The following is a 15,881-nucleotide window of genomic DNA, read 5'->3' as shown; positions in this document are numbered from 1 at the left end:
CGCCTTGGTTTGCTTCTTACATCCCTTACCATTGTTAATTTTTCCCATTTCTCCCAATTGTATTTTTCATTACAGCTTTGATTTATTGCCTCCCTCTTTAATGGTATGTCATTTTAGAAAGTAGAGCAGATGGGAGTTTAAACACTCTTGTATGTGCTAAGCATGTGGTGTAGTACCATTGAACTCCACTTCAGAAATTGTGTTTGATTAAAGTTATGAACCCAAATTTCAGAAGCACAATTCAACATGTTTGCTTTACTACTTAATTGTATATTCCCATTAAAATTATTCTCCCTTTACCAAGTACAAAAAAGGTCTTTGTAAATATGTTTCCTACCACTTCACATTTGGTATGAAGAAGAAAAATACAACTACTAATACAGTCGCAAATCTTTTTCATTGCAATCACCATCCTTCAGCTGCCTCATTGCATTTCATTATGTCCTCCTCCGTTATCCATTGAATTGAACTCCTTCATTACTAAGGCTGCTCCTTCCCTTTTTCCATTATCATAACTTTTCATGTCAACCTTTCAACCTAATGCATTAAATTCCTACTACTGGAAGTCCCATAGCCAGTCTCATTTGTGGGCTACAATAAACTCCAACATTTTACTCATGCGTACAATTTATACACTTTGTTACTTATTCTCAGTCCATTTATGTAAAGATCACAGATTTCAATCTCACAACCTAACTTATCTTGAGGTTTTATCACTTAAGCAATTATCAAAATTGCATTATATTCAGAATATTCATACAATATAATTTTAACTATAATGAACAGAACAGTGGAATAACTGATTACAATATACATTAAAGATTTTCATTTTGCATTTTGCTTCGCTTCAATTTCATGTGTTTACAATTCTGCTCCACCTTAATTAGTTAAAAGGTTTGTTGGAAAAAAATGAACACTAAAGAATGCAATATTGGCTAAAATATCAGAAAAAGATTGTAGGAAATAGCTCTTTAATAGTCTGTAGAGTGATGTGTCCCAACAGTTGTAGTTCAGGACAGTTAATATTTTTGATATTGATTAATGATTTAGGTCGAGAGGAGAAAGCAAATATCATGATTCAGAGATGGCACAAAGCTTAGGAGATCTGTGAACAGGACTATATTAATAGATAAAAGAAGCAAGTGGGATGAATGGACAAATGTCAACTTTAGCAGTGAATGGTGTTGATGAATGGACAAAGTAGAAGTATGAGTAAAATCATCACATACTAATAATACAATTTTAAAGAGAAGGTTGAGACTTCTGTGCTTTTGTAGAAAGGTTGAAAATAGCAGAACATTACAACTAAGCAACTACTAAAGTATCTAGGAATCTGAGCTTTTATAAACAGTGGTTGAGAGTACCAAAGCCTGGAAGTTATAAATCACTTGTTCAAGCCCAGCTAGAGAATTGTATTTAGTTCTGTGCACCACACTTTAGGAATAGCATGAGGAGTTTGTAAAGGGAACAGAAGCGATTTCATGGATGAGAGATTTCAGATTTATAGATGAGTAGGAAAAGCAACTTAGAGTAAATATGATGAAGTGCAACTAAAAAAAAGTGAAATGGTTTTCAAACAACAGGCAATAGTATCAAAAGTAACATGAGGAAAAGCATTTTTGCATGGTGTGTGGTTAGAAGTTGAAATGTACTCCCTGTGAGGGTGGAGCTTATGGATTTAATGTATCCCTCAGAGTTAGTTTAAATAGTTCTTTAATTCAGTCATCATCTTGGGATCTTTGGCCACTAACAAGGCAACTAATTAATGACTTTTCCAAATGACTCTTGAGAAGTTAGTGCTGAGCCTCCTACTTATACCACTAATGTCTCATTGGTAAAGGAGCTGCCACAGTACTGTTGAGAGGGGAGTTCTAGGATTTTACACATTAGTAGTGCACTAACAGTGATATATTCCTCAGTTAGAATGGTTTCTGACTTGGAAGAGAATTTGTATTGGGTGGTGTGCCAATGTACCTGTGACCCTTGTCCTCATATTGTGGGTTGCAGAAATGTGAAGTGTTAAAGAAGTCTTGGTCCTTCTCCTTCTCCTTGTAAAAGAACAACTCTGAAACAAATTGTGTTAGCATTGAACAAGTTTCAGATCTAACAGCATTTCTGTCTTTACCAACAGTGTTCCATCACCTGTGGAAAAGGAATGCAATCACGAGTGATCCAGTGTATGCACAAAGTGACTGGAAGACATGGAACCGATTGTTTCCCATCAGAAAAGCCTGCAGCTTATAGGCCCTGCCACTTAAAGCCATGCAATGAGAAAGTCAATGTGAATACTATAACCTCACCCAGACTAGGTATGAAGCAACACCCCAGCTGATCTTTCATTCCAGTTGTAAGTTTCACAATCTTATTTTATGCGGTAGAGTGAACAACATACCATAGGCTTTACAGCTGAATTTTCATTTTTGTACTTGCAAATAAGGAAGGTGAGTTACTACTTGTATCTGTCTCTACAGTTTGAAATTAATTTATTGTACATGAAGTGCTTTGGGCTGTCGTAAGTAAATGCCCTTGTTTCTTTCTGGCATGCAATACCACAGGTTTTAATAGGAAAAGGTAGTCTTGCATTTTAAAGAGTTTGCCACATAAATCTCAGGACATTGCCAAGTGCTTTGGAACAAACAAACTGCACTTGAACAATAGTCATTGTTGTAGACGAGACAAATAAAACTTTGTTAAAAGATATGAAATATCATCACATGAAGTTTCCAGATTGTCACTGGTAAAATTCAGAGTACACTTTACCATGCAGGAAACCTCTGTGCCTTTTTAAACTAAATCACATTTGCTCTATATTTATATCACAATCTATCCCCACATAAATCAACTGTCACCTGCTCCCTTACCCTACCAAATGGAAAATTAGCTGCTTTGTACCAAGGTGTGGCATAGTTCAGGAAGGATTGGAATGAATAATACTAAACCAAGTATTAACCAATAATACTAAACCTACTAAACCAAGGGTTTTCCATCCTGGAGTCCACAGACTCCTAGCTTAATAGTGTTAGTCCATGGCACAACAAAGATTGGGAACTGCTGCACTAAACAAATCCTGCTAAATTACATCCACCGTCATATCAAAAGATGGCATCTGAGTGAAGTGCACAGTAGAAGTAATTTCTTTTTAAGCTTCGTTGTCTTGTACAGTGTTACCTTTCTTTCAAAATTCTGTTGTTCCCCTGTGTCAGACAGACAGACAGACATACTTTATTGATTCTGAGGGAAATTGAGTTTCATTACAGTCACACCAACCAAGAATAGTGTAGAAATATAGCAATATAAAACCATAAATAATTAAATAATAATAAGTAAGTTATTCCGAGTGGAAATAAGTCCAGGACCAGCCTATTGGCTCCGGGTTTCTGACACTCCGAGGGAGGAATTGTAAAGCTTGATGGCCACAGGTAGAAATTACAGCGTGGAAGTTCCAGCGTGGAAATTGCATCCATGCTTGTTTTTTTTTAAAATTATTTTTGCTGTGTGCAAGCAAGAATTATTATGATAGAATTTTAATCCATGAGGCAAATGTGTATAGGAAATAAATGATGAGCTTATCAATTATTTATTTAGACTGTAAAGTGGTTTAAAGTTTAGGATATGGCCTATCTAAAACATACATCATTTTGGCATGTGTGCTAGAAACAAAAACCAAGACAGAAATTAGATCATGCGTGATATCAGTAAGTTTTTGTAATTTTGATACTGGAATATTGAAAGAAGTGCAGAAAGTGCTGAAGATTCTCAGTAGGTTTGGCAGTATCTGGGGAGAGAGGAACAAAGTTAATTTTAAACACAAGAGGTTCTGCAGATGTTTAAGTCCAAAGCAACACACACAGAATATTGTCAGTACAGAAAAAGTGATAACATATACATGGCAGGTTTTAATTTGCAAAGAAAGAAGGGTGGAGCGAAGCACGGGAATGTTTGTAACAGGACGGCTGACCAGATGGCACAACTGCCATTAATTCATCTATAGGAGGCTGGTGAAAACTTATTCATGGCTGATCTGTCAGGTAAGTAGAGGGAGCTGAATGAGTACAGGAGAGAGAAGTAAATTGTTGGAACTGTGCATGCTGAACACTGTAGCTTCTGGGTATCTGAAATAAAAGGGAAAACTGGAAATATTCAGCACATCAGACGGTATCTGTGGAGAGGCAGTAATGTTACAGGAAGATAGTCTTACATTATAAGTGATGTCTGAAATTTTAGAGACATTTAACCCCGACGCAGGGCTGCAACCTTTCCCCCTTACCTGCCTCATCGTCAGGGTTCCTCCAGCAGATTGTTTGCTGTTCCAGGTTCCTTCAACTTCACTCTTTTGTGTCTCCAGTTAACAATTGGAGTTTGCTTGGAACTGCTCCTTTACCTTCAGCGACAAATACATTGCAAAGACAGAAGGATGGAGAGAAGCAAGGGAATATATGCTTTCCAGAGCAACTCCAAGAAATTATAATCCTCAGTCAGGTCCTTTGTGAGTTATGAAAGCCTAATTCTAGGACCCTCATTATCTTCCAACCAGTATTGGTCCCAGAAGGCTTATTAGAAGCATTTTGCAATGGTTTCTTGCAGGTAATGAAATGATCACTTAAGAGGTATTTTAAGTATCGTAGGGCAGGTAGGAGGATGTCGGTATCCCAGGTAATTTTTTTGTGTGGTTCGGAGAATGCCTTATCCTCTTCAGCTGTATAACAAGGCTTAACAAAACACTCTATGTCCTCTGCTCCATTTTGTAAATTGGCGATTGTTAGTCCCTAAATAAAGGAAGTGAATTTCAGCCCGACACATTAACCTGCATTGGGAACCAATTTACAAAACAATATTGGGAGCTAGGATAAAGAGGCAAGTTTTCCCACATCGTTGCAAGGTACTGCTACCACCTTTCTACCAGTGGAGCCAGTGGCAGTGTTCATCATTGGTTACGTTTATCAGACCTGTTGTTCTAAAGTTAACTAGAATTAGCTATAATCAATAAATAGTTCGAGAGCACATCATATCAGGTAGTTTCATACTAAAGACTAACAAAAGCAGCCAGCATAGCTTGGCAAAGAAGTTTATTTTATTGTACAATGGCATTTTGTTACAACATAATAATTGGTTTCATAAGTTGGATTTATTTAAGTGATATACTTTTTAGTTTTCTAAGTTTTAAGTTCCACTTTAAATTAAAAGATATCAAAATAGCAAAAATAAATAAAAATAATGACGTTAGGAATTTGCATACATATTAACAAAATAAACAAAGGCTACAATATATAATTCCCTTATTTAAAATACTTCTTTTCGATCCAGACTTTCTGAAACACAGAAACAAGAATAGACCATTTTGCTTTATGTCTGTAATGCCACACAGATTATAATGTGGCTGAACTTTATCTTAACTCCATGTAATCACTTTGGTTTCATAGTCCTGTCTGTATTCCCTTGCCTAATAAAATTTATCAGTCACAGAAATAAAGATGTTCAATTGACATTGCCTGAAGAACTTGCAGAGGATAAGAAGTCCAAACTTCTATGACACTTTATGCTCATATTATACTTCTATTACAGATAATAAACTTGGTGATTTATGAAGCACTGAATTGTCTAGGGCCAAAAATAATCTCCAATCTTTTGCTCCATTATGAACCTTCCTGCATCTACTTACCATTCCCAGGGTCAAAACTAACCATGGTGAAGCAGCTTTTAATTACAATGCTCCACATATCCAGAATAACCTTCCAGAGAATCTGAAATCTGCCCCAGCTTTAAGCTCTTTTAAACCAAGGCTTAAAACTGTTCTTTTCACTGTACCTTTTGATTAGAATCCCCTGCACTGTAACTTCTATTTATCATATCTATTTTTAGCAGGTCAGGAAGAGAAGAAAAACAAAGTGAATATTTCAGGTCAAATACCGTGTATCAGGAGTTCTCCCTGTATTGAATAGGCTGTAAGAATAGTTGTCTAGGATACTTCAGAATGTATCCAGGGCTTAAGGTGGTAGAAACATGTGATTTTTGATCACAGCATCAGATTTGAGACCAAGGTTGCAAGCAGTCTGACTCAGTTTCAGTCACAAAGCGGGACAGAGTCCAGGGGTTGCCACAGAGATTGAAGGTGATGCTTTCATTCTTCAAATGATTAAACTGGGAGGGAGTTCAGTCCTAGTTTTTGAGCAAAAGGCTGGAAATTTCAAAGAAAGTCAGACCTGAGTGCACATGAGCTACTTACGGGTAAAAATTGATAATCCTTTGTGAGGGTTGTAATAGCAACCTAGTCATCTTCACTCTTCCTGACCTGTCTTCACCCCTTAGGGATGTTAACCATACCGTCGCTCTGCAGCCTCTCTGCTTTTATCTAGCGGGTCTGAATGGGGCTGATCTCATTTAGTTCTATTCTTGTCTATGCGGACAATCCAACATCTGGCTTCCTGCCATGACACTCTTCCCTGGAGTCTGGCCTTGCTGCCCCCATACTTCTCGCCTATTTGTTTCCCCTGGGGGATCGGTCTCCCGTGTAAATTTTCAGCTTTAATTCACCAATTGAGATTTTTTTTTATTGAGATATAGAGCAGATAGGCCCTTCTGGCCCTCCGAGCCATGCTGCCCAGCAATCCTCCCGATTTTATCCTAACCTAATCACGGAACAATTTGCAAAGTCCAATTAACCTACCAACTGGTACTTCTTTGGACTGTGGGGGAGGTGTGGTGGAACTGGAGCACCCGGAGGAAGCACACACGGTCACAAGGAGAACGTATAGACCCCTTACAGGCAACGATGGGAATTGAACCCGGATCACCTGTACTGTAAACTGTTGTACTATATTGTCTATATTGTCAGATTGTTTGTCTGTCAGGTTTCAGTCAGTAATTTTTTGAATTTGATTCCTGATATTAAGTTTGAATATCCAAAGATTAATTTAAGATTCTGTGTGCTTTAGGCTCACAGAACAAGGAAATAAGTTTCCCTCTATTTGAGGTATCAATTCCTATGTTAAGTCTAAATAATCCACTGAAATCACCCCATAATATGATTTTCTATTTTGAGGGGGATTGTTGATTTCATGTTGCTGCCTTCATCATAGGTCAATTTATCTCTCTTGCAAGTCTTATGCCAGAAGTTGGCTTAATTGGTCCTTTATGCATATCTCTCATCCCTCTGGAGTTCAGCTGTCTTGAAGTGAAGACTAGCATTCCATCGACATGAATACAAAACCAAGTGCTACGTTAGGAGAAATGTAAAATCAAAGCAGATATTCTCTGAAATTGGAACAGCAGTGATAGCAGGAGCATGGTCAAACACCACCTGTAAATTTGCCAACCTCACAATTATTGCTGGCAGAATTTCAGATGGTGATCAGAGAGTGTACAGGGGTGGAATAACTCAGCTGGTTGAGCGGTGTCACTGCTACAACATTGCACTCATTGCCAGTAAGACTAAGAAATTGATGATGGTCTTCAGGAAAGGGAAGTCAAGGGAAAACACACCAGCTCTCATTAAGGAATCAGAAGTGAAAAGGGTGAGCATTTTCAAGTTCCTGGGCCCAACATATTGATGCAATTACAAAGAAGGCACAACAGTGGCTATTAGGAGAAATGGAATGTTACTGAAGGGACTCGCAAATTTATACAGGTCTACCATGGAGAGCATTCTAACTGGTTGCATCACCATCTAGTAAAGAGGGGCCACTGCACAGGATCGGTAAAAGGTGCAGTAAGTTGTAAGCACTAGCCTCCCCAGCATCCAGGAAGCCTTCAAAACCTCAAAAAACGATGCAGCATCCATCATTAAACACCCTCTTCACCCAGGACTTGCCCTCTTCTCTGTGCTTCAAGAAGGTGGTACAGGAGCCTAAACCCCCACACTCAATGTTTCAGGACCCCTATTACATTTCTGAATGGACAATAAACCTTTCAACACTACCTCAGTATTCAGAGGATGTTTATTTTATGAAGTGACTAATGACAGGCACACCTCAAAAGATTAATTGTAATTTCCTGGCCAATGCTGGAGGGCATAATTCAGCCATTGATTTTTAAATGTTTATCAATGGTTAAAAAAAATCTCTTTTGTGCATCCATTTCTAAGCCATCTGTCTCAATTTATCCATCCCAATATTACTCAAACCGTGTAACTAATCTGGTTATCCCTCTGCATGATTCTGTTTCAGTTTTCCCTGATATTGTATCTTCATCATCTGCAGTGAAGACTAATACAAATTACTATTTAGGATTACTACAAGAGATTCTGCAGATGCTGGAAATCACGAGAAACCCACACAAAATGCTGACCTATCACCTGCCAGCTTGTACTCCTCTTCCTCCCCCACCCCAACATTTTATTCCGGCTTCTGCCCCCTTCATTTCCACTACTACTATTTAGGAAGTTTCCCGTTTCATGATCTTATTTTGCAACAGCACTTTTGTGTTTGTCATGAAAAGACCAATATAACTCTTTCCCATAAAAAGTTTGTACAGACTTTTAGTATTGATGTAGATAGCCTTCATTCATGTTATTGCATTCACATTTTGCAGCTTATACTTACTTACTTCCTTTTCATTCATTTTATGTCCTTTTCACCTCGCCCAATCAGCATGTTGCTTACCTTCATTTCAGCTCTTTTCAGAATCAGAATCAGGTTTAATATCACCTGCAAAATGTCACAAAATTTGTTGTCTTTGTGGCAGCAAGGCAATGTAATACATAATAGAGAAACCTCTCCAAATTACATTATGTATATGTTACATAGTTAAATTAAACATGTAGTGGAAAAATAGAAATTTTAAAAGTAGTGGGGTAGTGTTCGTGGGTTCAATGTCCATTCAGAATGCCATCCACTGGGTGGCAGTGGGGAAGAAGCTGTTTCTGAATCATTGAGTGTGTGCCTTCAGGCTCCTGTACCTCCCTGCTGTTGGTAACAAAGAGAACAAGGCATGACCTGGATGGTGGGGGTCTGTAATGATGGACGCTGCCTTGTTTGAGGTCTCGCTCCTTGAAGATGTCCTGGATACTACAGAATCTAGTGCCGATGATGGAGTTGACCAAGTTTACAACTGTGCTGCTTATTTTGTTTTGTGAGAGATTATAGAATTATATAATTCTATTATATCTCACAATTTTGTTATTGACCAAGGTTGGTCACTTGCATAGCTGTTGTTCATGTTTATCAAGATCTCAGAATTATTACTAATAAACAGAAAATATGGAATATCAGTTTAAAAACTGATTTAAGACTGTCAGAAAAGTAATGCTCATTGCTGGTTGTAGTTCACTCAAGGCAAAGCAAAAAATTTAATATCATACAGCTGGCAACAGAATTTGCACACACACAAGTGAAACATCTACAGAGTACAGTATTTCCATTTTGAACACTGTAATTAAGGCTTGGATGTGTGTTATTAAACAGGTCAGTAAAATATTGACTGGGCTCACTTTCAACTTGGAGCATACGGCCTTACAAAATAAACTGTTTTCAATTCAGTAACAGACGTTGAGCAAACTTTACAGTAACTACATAAATTTTCACATCTGCTGTGTAGCAATAGGAAGCAAGAGTCCTCGATCTGTCTTCTCCACCATCAGATTTCTAAACGGACAATGAATCCATGCACACTACCTCACTTACCTTTGCTCTCTTTTTACACAAGCTATTTAATTATATACTGTATTTGTACGTGTGCAGGTATCTCAATGTAATTTATAGTTTTTATTTTATACGTTACACTGTACTGCTGCCGCAAAACAACAGATTTTACGATACGTACAGTGATACAAAACGTCAATCTGATTCTGTTAAATTAAAGGTAAAGCATTTGGAGCACAGCTGACGTTTCTGCTTGTGATCTCAGCTGGTGACTCCTGCTGAAATGCAAGCAAGAAAGAAAGGGTGAGCCTTGGTTGTCTTGATGACCACAAACTAATTATCTCTGTACAGTCGGCCCTCTTTATCCGCGGGTTCTGCATGCGCGGATTCAACCAACCGCATCTCGTTTGGTCGCTACTTTGTTTCTGTGGAAAAAGTGGATCCTAAAAAGCAATTAAGTGGTCAAAGGAGTTCCTCAAAGGCTAAGAGGGTGTGTAAAGTGCTATCTCTCACCGAGAAAGTAGAAATCTTAGATCTTTTGAAAAGTGGCATGTCGCTTGCCGAAGTGGTCCTCAGCCCTCAACCTGCACAGATCCTGACTTTAGTATCATTGAGCCTCCTCCAAAGCGTCCTTATTCCCTAAACAATACAGTGTAACAACTACTTACATAGCTTTTCCATTGTATTAGGTATTATAAGTACTGTAACCTAGAGGTGATTAGAATTATTACTCGTTGTTTAAGCATTCTCTGCCTCGAGTCTCATTCATTCGCTGCTTGTGTTGTGAGTGAGAGGAAGGAGTTTAAAGCTAGTAAGGGATGGCTGGCTAGCTATGTAAAGTGCTACAACCTCAAGAACTTAAAAGTCACGGGAGAATCGTGATCGGCTGATGCCGAGGCGGCTCAGCATTCCCAGAAGAGCTACAATGGTTGCGTCTGTACTGAACATGTACAGACTTTTTTTTCTTGTCATTATTCCCTAAACAATACAGTATAACAACTATTTTCATAGCATTTACGTTGTATTAGCTATTATAAGTAATCTAGAGACGATTTAAGTATATGGGAGGATGTGCATCGGCTATATGCAAATACTACACCATTTTATATAAGGGAATTGAGCATCCGCATTTTTTGGTATCTGCGGGGGGTCCCGGAACCAAACCTCCGCGGATAAGGAGGGCTGACTGTACGCTCACCCAGAGTTCATGTGTGCTGACCACTGATGAGAAATTTTGGTGACCAGCCAGAGTGCAATCAAACTATGCATCAGCAGAGGTTGTTTCCTTTCAGAACGAAAGCAAAAGTAATCCCAAGCAGAATCCCCAGTAAGAGTTAATGACTCAAAAGGAAGTGTGAAATAAAAACTGAATGTTAATGAAATAACTGATTTTCTTTATTTTCCTTTTTGCTTCTTTTAGCTGCTTTGACATTCAAATGTCTGAAGGACCAGTGGCAAGTGTATTGCAAAATAATACGCGAGACAAACCTCTGCCAGGACATGAGGTGGTATCAGCGCTGCTGTGAGACCTGTAGAGACTTCTATGCACAAAAGCTACAACATAAAAGTTGACATCTTCTTTTGTTGCAACATTGATCACCAAACTTATTTTTTATAAGTACAATCTAATTTATAAAATTACAGAACTACAATTTGTTTAGACCAAGGTACTGATGTATTAGGTATAATTTATTCATTTTAATTTATTTTTTGTTTACCAAGAATTTTTTGGAGTACTGTTTTCAAAATCCATATATTTTAGATTTTTATATGTTAGGTGGGTCCATTCTTTGCAACTAATAACTTGACAATTGTCAGAATGTAGTTCACCCATAGTGGGCCATAAGTTCATGGATTGTGTTAAACCAGCTGGCATTAACACTTACTGTAAACATTTCAGAGACTGTAGCAAAATATTGAAGTAGTTCTCATAATACAGTCAGTATTCACAATGACGTTAATTGCTTGAAACAACAGTGACTTGAGAGTAAAACACTGTGGAGCGTAACACTGAATTACTTTACATCATTCGGGTACTGTCTACTGTTTTACAGTCAGAAGCAAACATCCACCATAGTACTGTAAAATAAGTCACGATTTGCAGTTTACACTTAGAATTTTTGTAAAACAATGCTGAACGGAAATGTGATAAATCACAAATGCCGACTAAATTTTTCACATGCTAAATTCTGAGTTTAAAGTATTATGAATTTCATCTCTGCAAATTAAACTTTAGATGCACATAAACTGTGTGCAGATTTACCAATGTTTAATAGTTTCTACTTTAGATCCCTATTTGCGCATTAAAATACACAAATATATGTACCTCCCCGGGTTATAGAAGACCTGACTTAACAGAAATCCAACTTTATACCAATTCTCCCATTAACTTTCAAGGAATTTTTCAAGATAGTGGTAATAATAATAAAAAGAAAGTTTTGTGGTATTCATTAACAACTGAATACAGTATTTGTTGCATTAATTTAATTGTGGGTAGTATTAGGGTGAATAATTAGTGAAATGAAAGGATTATAGGAAGTGTATACAGAATGATACTATATGGATAGTAATAGAAGACGGACGTTTCTGAATTACGGAAAAATCGGCTTACAGACAATACTCAGGAACGGGTCCTTTACGGAACCCGGGAACTGCCCAGACATGAAGTTATATGATATAAAAGTTTAAAAAAAGTTCTGCATTGGCTGAACTGTAAAATAATGCTATAAGTACACAGCAGGCTTACAAATCATTAGTAATGACATTTTTTAAATTTTCAGATACTTTTAGGGCAAGCTATACATTTCCAACAATATTTTTAAATTAGCTAATATATTTATAAAGTACAAAGATAAAGACAAAAAAAAATTAAGCAAATTAAAGTCCATTATGGCATTATGCTGTATTTGACTTGGATACAACATAAGAGCAAAAGACGCTTGCATCACGAGAAAGGCAGTAGGGTGAAACACATCTGCCATCTTCACTTCACCCTGATTCTATGCTAATTTCCTGAGATTTTAATAATAGGGCTGGGTCCCCATATTTGTGGCATTGTCGTAGATTCATGGGTCCCAGTGAGAAATCCCACAAGCTGAATTCGAATGACGTGAAAGGTCAACATTTCTTTTCATTTAGCCTTTCTCTGGAGTGTATCGAGATCCCTATTCCAGCCAGAAGCAATCTTTCTGTGATTGTTTGTTTGTTTGTTTGTTCTTCACCTTGCTGACTTGAGTCCCGCAGTGGGACAATTGCCTGTTCTCAGCAGAAGCAAGTCCTTCAAGGGACCATTCATTGAATCAGTGTGGGAGTGCCCCCCATTGACATGCTACAAATCTGCATGCAGAGGACCTGTCTGCTCAGGTTAACAAACCTGGTCCATCATCCAGGAGTACACTAACTCTAGCTAGCAACTGGATAATGGAAGAAGACCTGCTTGGCCTGGGTCAACTCCAACTTTTGACTCCTTTGCTCTATTTGTGATATTTCCATTGATGAGTATTTTTTTTATGTTCAGTGAGTCACATGTGACTCTCAATGAAACTAACAAAGATACACCAAATTATCTTGGTCTGCTATTTTTATGGAAGTATTAATTAAATTAATGTAAAATATCTGTATGAAATTAAGAGGTCTTTCAGAGCATAATTTCAAGGCTTTGCTACACACTGCTGGTTTTTACTGTAGTCATTATGTAGTATGTTCTTTACCTCCATCACATACCACTGTTTACAGCAGTTCGATGGATTGTCCAAAAACCCACATTTCTTACAAAATTAATGGTAAGTTTATTAACACATTATTTTCAACAGACATTACATTTCTATGTTTTGAGTTGGGAGGTTTATAAAGAACTAGCAGCTGATCCTTATTCTTCTATTATTCAGTGTATCAGAGCTCCTCATCTAGCTGTGTACTGTGTATAAAACTAAAGTATATCATTTTTTTAAAAACTTTTTCATCTTATGAGTCATTATTTTAAACATAACTATCACTCTCTGAAAAAGTAAAGATGGGTTGATCTGAGTTTCAGACTTCAAAAATTAAGGGCTTGCTTTTTTAGAGAATTATTTAAAATCTGAATTCAGATGACTTTAAGCGCAAGCATCAATGCTGTATTCAGACTGTCAGTAAAATTTAGCTTTTTATAAGAATGTTTTATCTCAGAAATGCTGGCTGACTCTATCTCTCTTGGCACCATAGTTAACTTAAATAGTATTCTTCAGAAAATGAACAATGGATCTTTTTCAAAGAGGAAGAATTATTGTTTATGTACACAATTTTGTTTGTGTCTATGGAAACTCTAGTTACCTGACATTAACGAAAACATCCTGATTACATAAATTTAGTTTGTGGACATCTACTCCATGTGGCAGCATACCAACGAAGCTGAAATGCTTCAACTTAAATGAGCAAGCTGTATTGAAGCTCTTTCTATCTCTTGATATGCCCAAATCTGGTGCATTTTAACAGCCAGACTCTTTCATATAACTAATAAAAAATTAGCCAGCTCTCCTCTGTTGCCGATTTTTAAATTGTGAACAAAATGATCAATGACATATGAAACAAAACAAGAAGCTTGCAATATGGAGAAGCAAGAATTTGTTATCCATCGGTTTCCCCTTTTGGTTTTATATTGTTCTTTATTTGAAGAGTAAGTGACAAATTACTTTATTCTAGGAAGAAATTTCATATTAACTCGTCCAGAATCATATAAATAGTTAAAGATATTGTTTGGCAGCTTTCTGAATTTTTTAAAAATTTTTACTTCAGGTGCTATTACTTGAAATTATCTCTATAAAACTGTAGATCTTAGAAGTGTAACATTGAAATAATTCCCTTTATTATTGTCTTGCATTCTTTGCTTTTAATAAAGTTTTGAAGAAATGCTGAGTGTAATGGGATTTGCAAATTTGTGAAATTTTATATATTAATCAACTATCTTATGTATGTAATGCCTCACAGCACCAGACATTTCTCCAAACTGTAAATTGTGAAATAAACATATATTAAAATCTGTTTTTGCTAGTGTGAATCTATTGTCTGCAAATCCACCTGATTTCCTGTGTTGATTTCTCAAATATCATCTAATTACAAATAAATTCTGCATGCTTTGCATCTCTCACTTTTATGAGCACTAAATATTTATCAAATCAAAAAACATCGACTTGATTTTATATAAGTAACAAAGGAATTTAATCTAGTTGCAATTCAACTAGATTTTGTGTGCTCAAACTTCTGCACTTTAGCACACATGCATTGGTTAGTATACTATTTAAAAACTATTTAATTCACTCCACGTGCAGCTCGCACAGGTCATGAGGGTTATCAGAAACCAGTTTCCTTCTGTAATTATTATATGGACTGCTTTCAGGCAGTAGTGCAGGGCTGCCTAATGACAAAATGGAATATAAGTTTAAATTTCAAGTTGATCCCTAGTGAGCTTGTTCCAGTACCGAAATGTTAACTGAGTCTCTGGGCTGATACTGGGGCAGCTCTGAGAGAGGGCCCAGAAACTGGGACAGTGCTAAGAGTGGCCTGGATTGACATTAGAACAAAGCAAAAATGGGACATTGTTCAGGAAGCACCTTTCTTTGGCAGCAAACTCCATGAGCATCCAGACTAATATTGGGTCAGCACAATAAACTGATATTTGGTTATTACTGAGAGAGCATCTGAACTGATATTCCAACAGCACTGAGGAAGCTCGTGAACTGCTACTCAAACAGCTATGATGTGGTTCCCACATTGATACTGAGACTCTGTAAAATAATTCAAGAAATAAAAACATTAGTTACCTGCACTTATCACTTTCAAAGAGACATCAGCCTTTCTGGTGAATAGATCCATTCTCCATGTGCCATAGATCTCTGCCATAAAGCAGATGCATTTCACATCCAGCCCATCTTTACAGCACGTTAGTGGCGCTGTACCAGAATCAGAGATGAATCCAGCAGCAAGTTCATGTGCTGGCACCTGATGTTCAGTTCACTTCAGGTCTATTTGCTTTGCCAAGGCTGCGTAGACATCCAAAATTAGATGTGGGTGATACCTGGCAATTCTCCACCGGACCACCATCTGTCAGTCAGCTTCACTGAGCCCTATATGAATGTTTTATGTTTCAATGGACTGGAACTTATCTTGTGCCAAGGTTACTTTTGAGAAGTGCTGTCAACGTACCCCTCACTGACCAGTTTATCTCACTGTAGTGTTCTCACTCAGGTGTAAAAGAACTCTGAACTAAACACCGAGGTAAACCATAGTCAATGAAGACAGGATCGCAGTAAGATTAACAGTTTACTGTTC

General features: G+C 37.3%; 1 protein-coding gene across 1 annotated transcript in view; it reads left to right on the top strand.

The window, feature by feature from the left end:
- Window positions 1-14,539, top strand: part of LOC132394145 (A disintegrin and metalloproteinase with thrombospondin motifs 19-like) — a 379,896-nt gene extending 365,357 nt beyond the window's left edge. The window contains exons 24-25 of the mRNA XM_059969941.1: window positions 2,132-2,309; window positions 10,996-14,539. Of these exons, the coding sequence (XP_059825924.1) occupies window positions 2,132-2,309; window positions 10,996-11,147 (330 nt within the window). The 3' untranslated portion in view covers window positions 11,148-14,539. The remainder of the gene's footprint in view (window positions 1-2,131; window positions 2,310-10,995) is intronic.
- Window positions 14,540-15,881: the final 1,342 nt, after the last annotated feature.

This window comes from Hypanus sabinus, chromosome 5, assembly GCF_030144855.1.
Source record: "Hypanus sabinus isolate sHypSab1 chromosome 5, sHypSab1.hap1, whole genome shotgun sequence".
Classification (NCBI taxonomy): domain Eukaryota; kingdom Metazoa; phylum Chordata; class Chondrichthyes; order Myliobatiformes; family Dasyatidae; genus Hypanus; species Hypanus sabinus.
The sequence above is the reverse complement of the archived record's forward strand: the minus strand, read 5'-3'. Positions and strand labels throughout refer to the sequence as shown.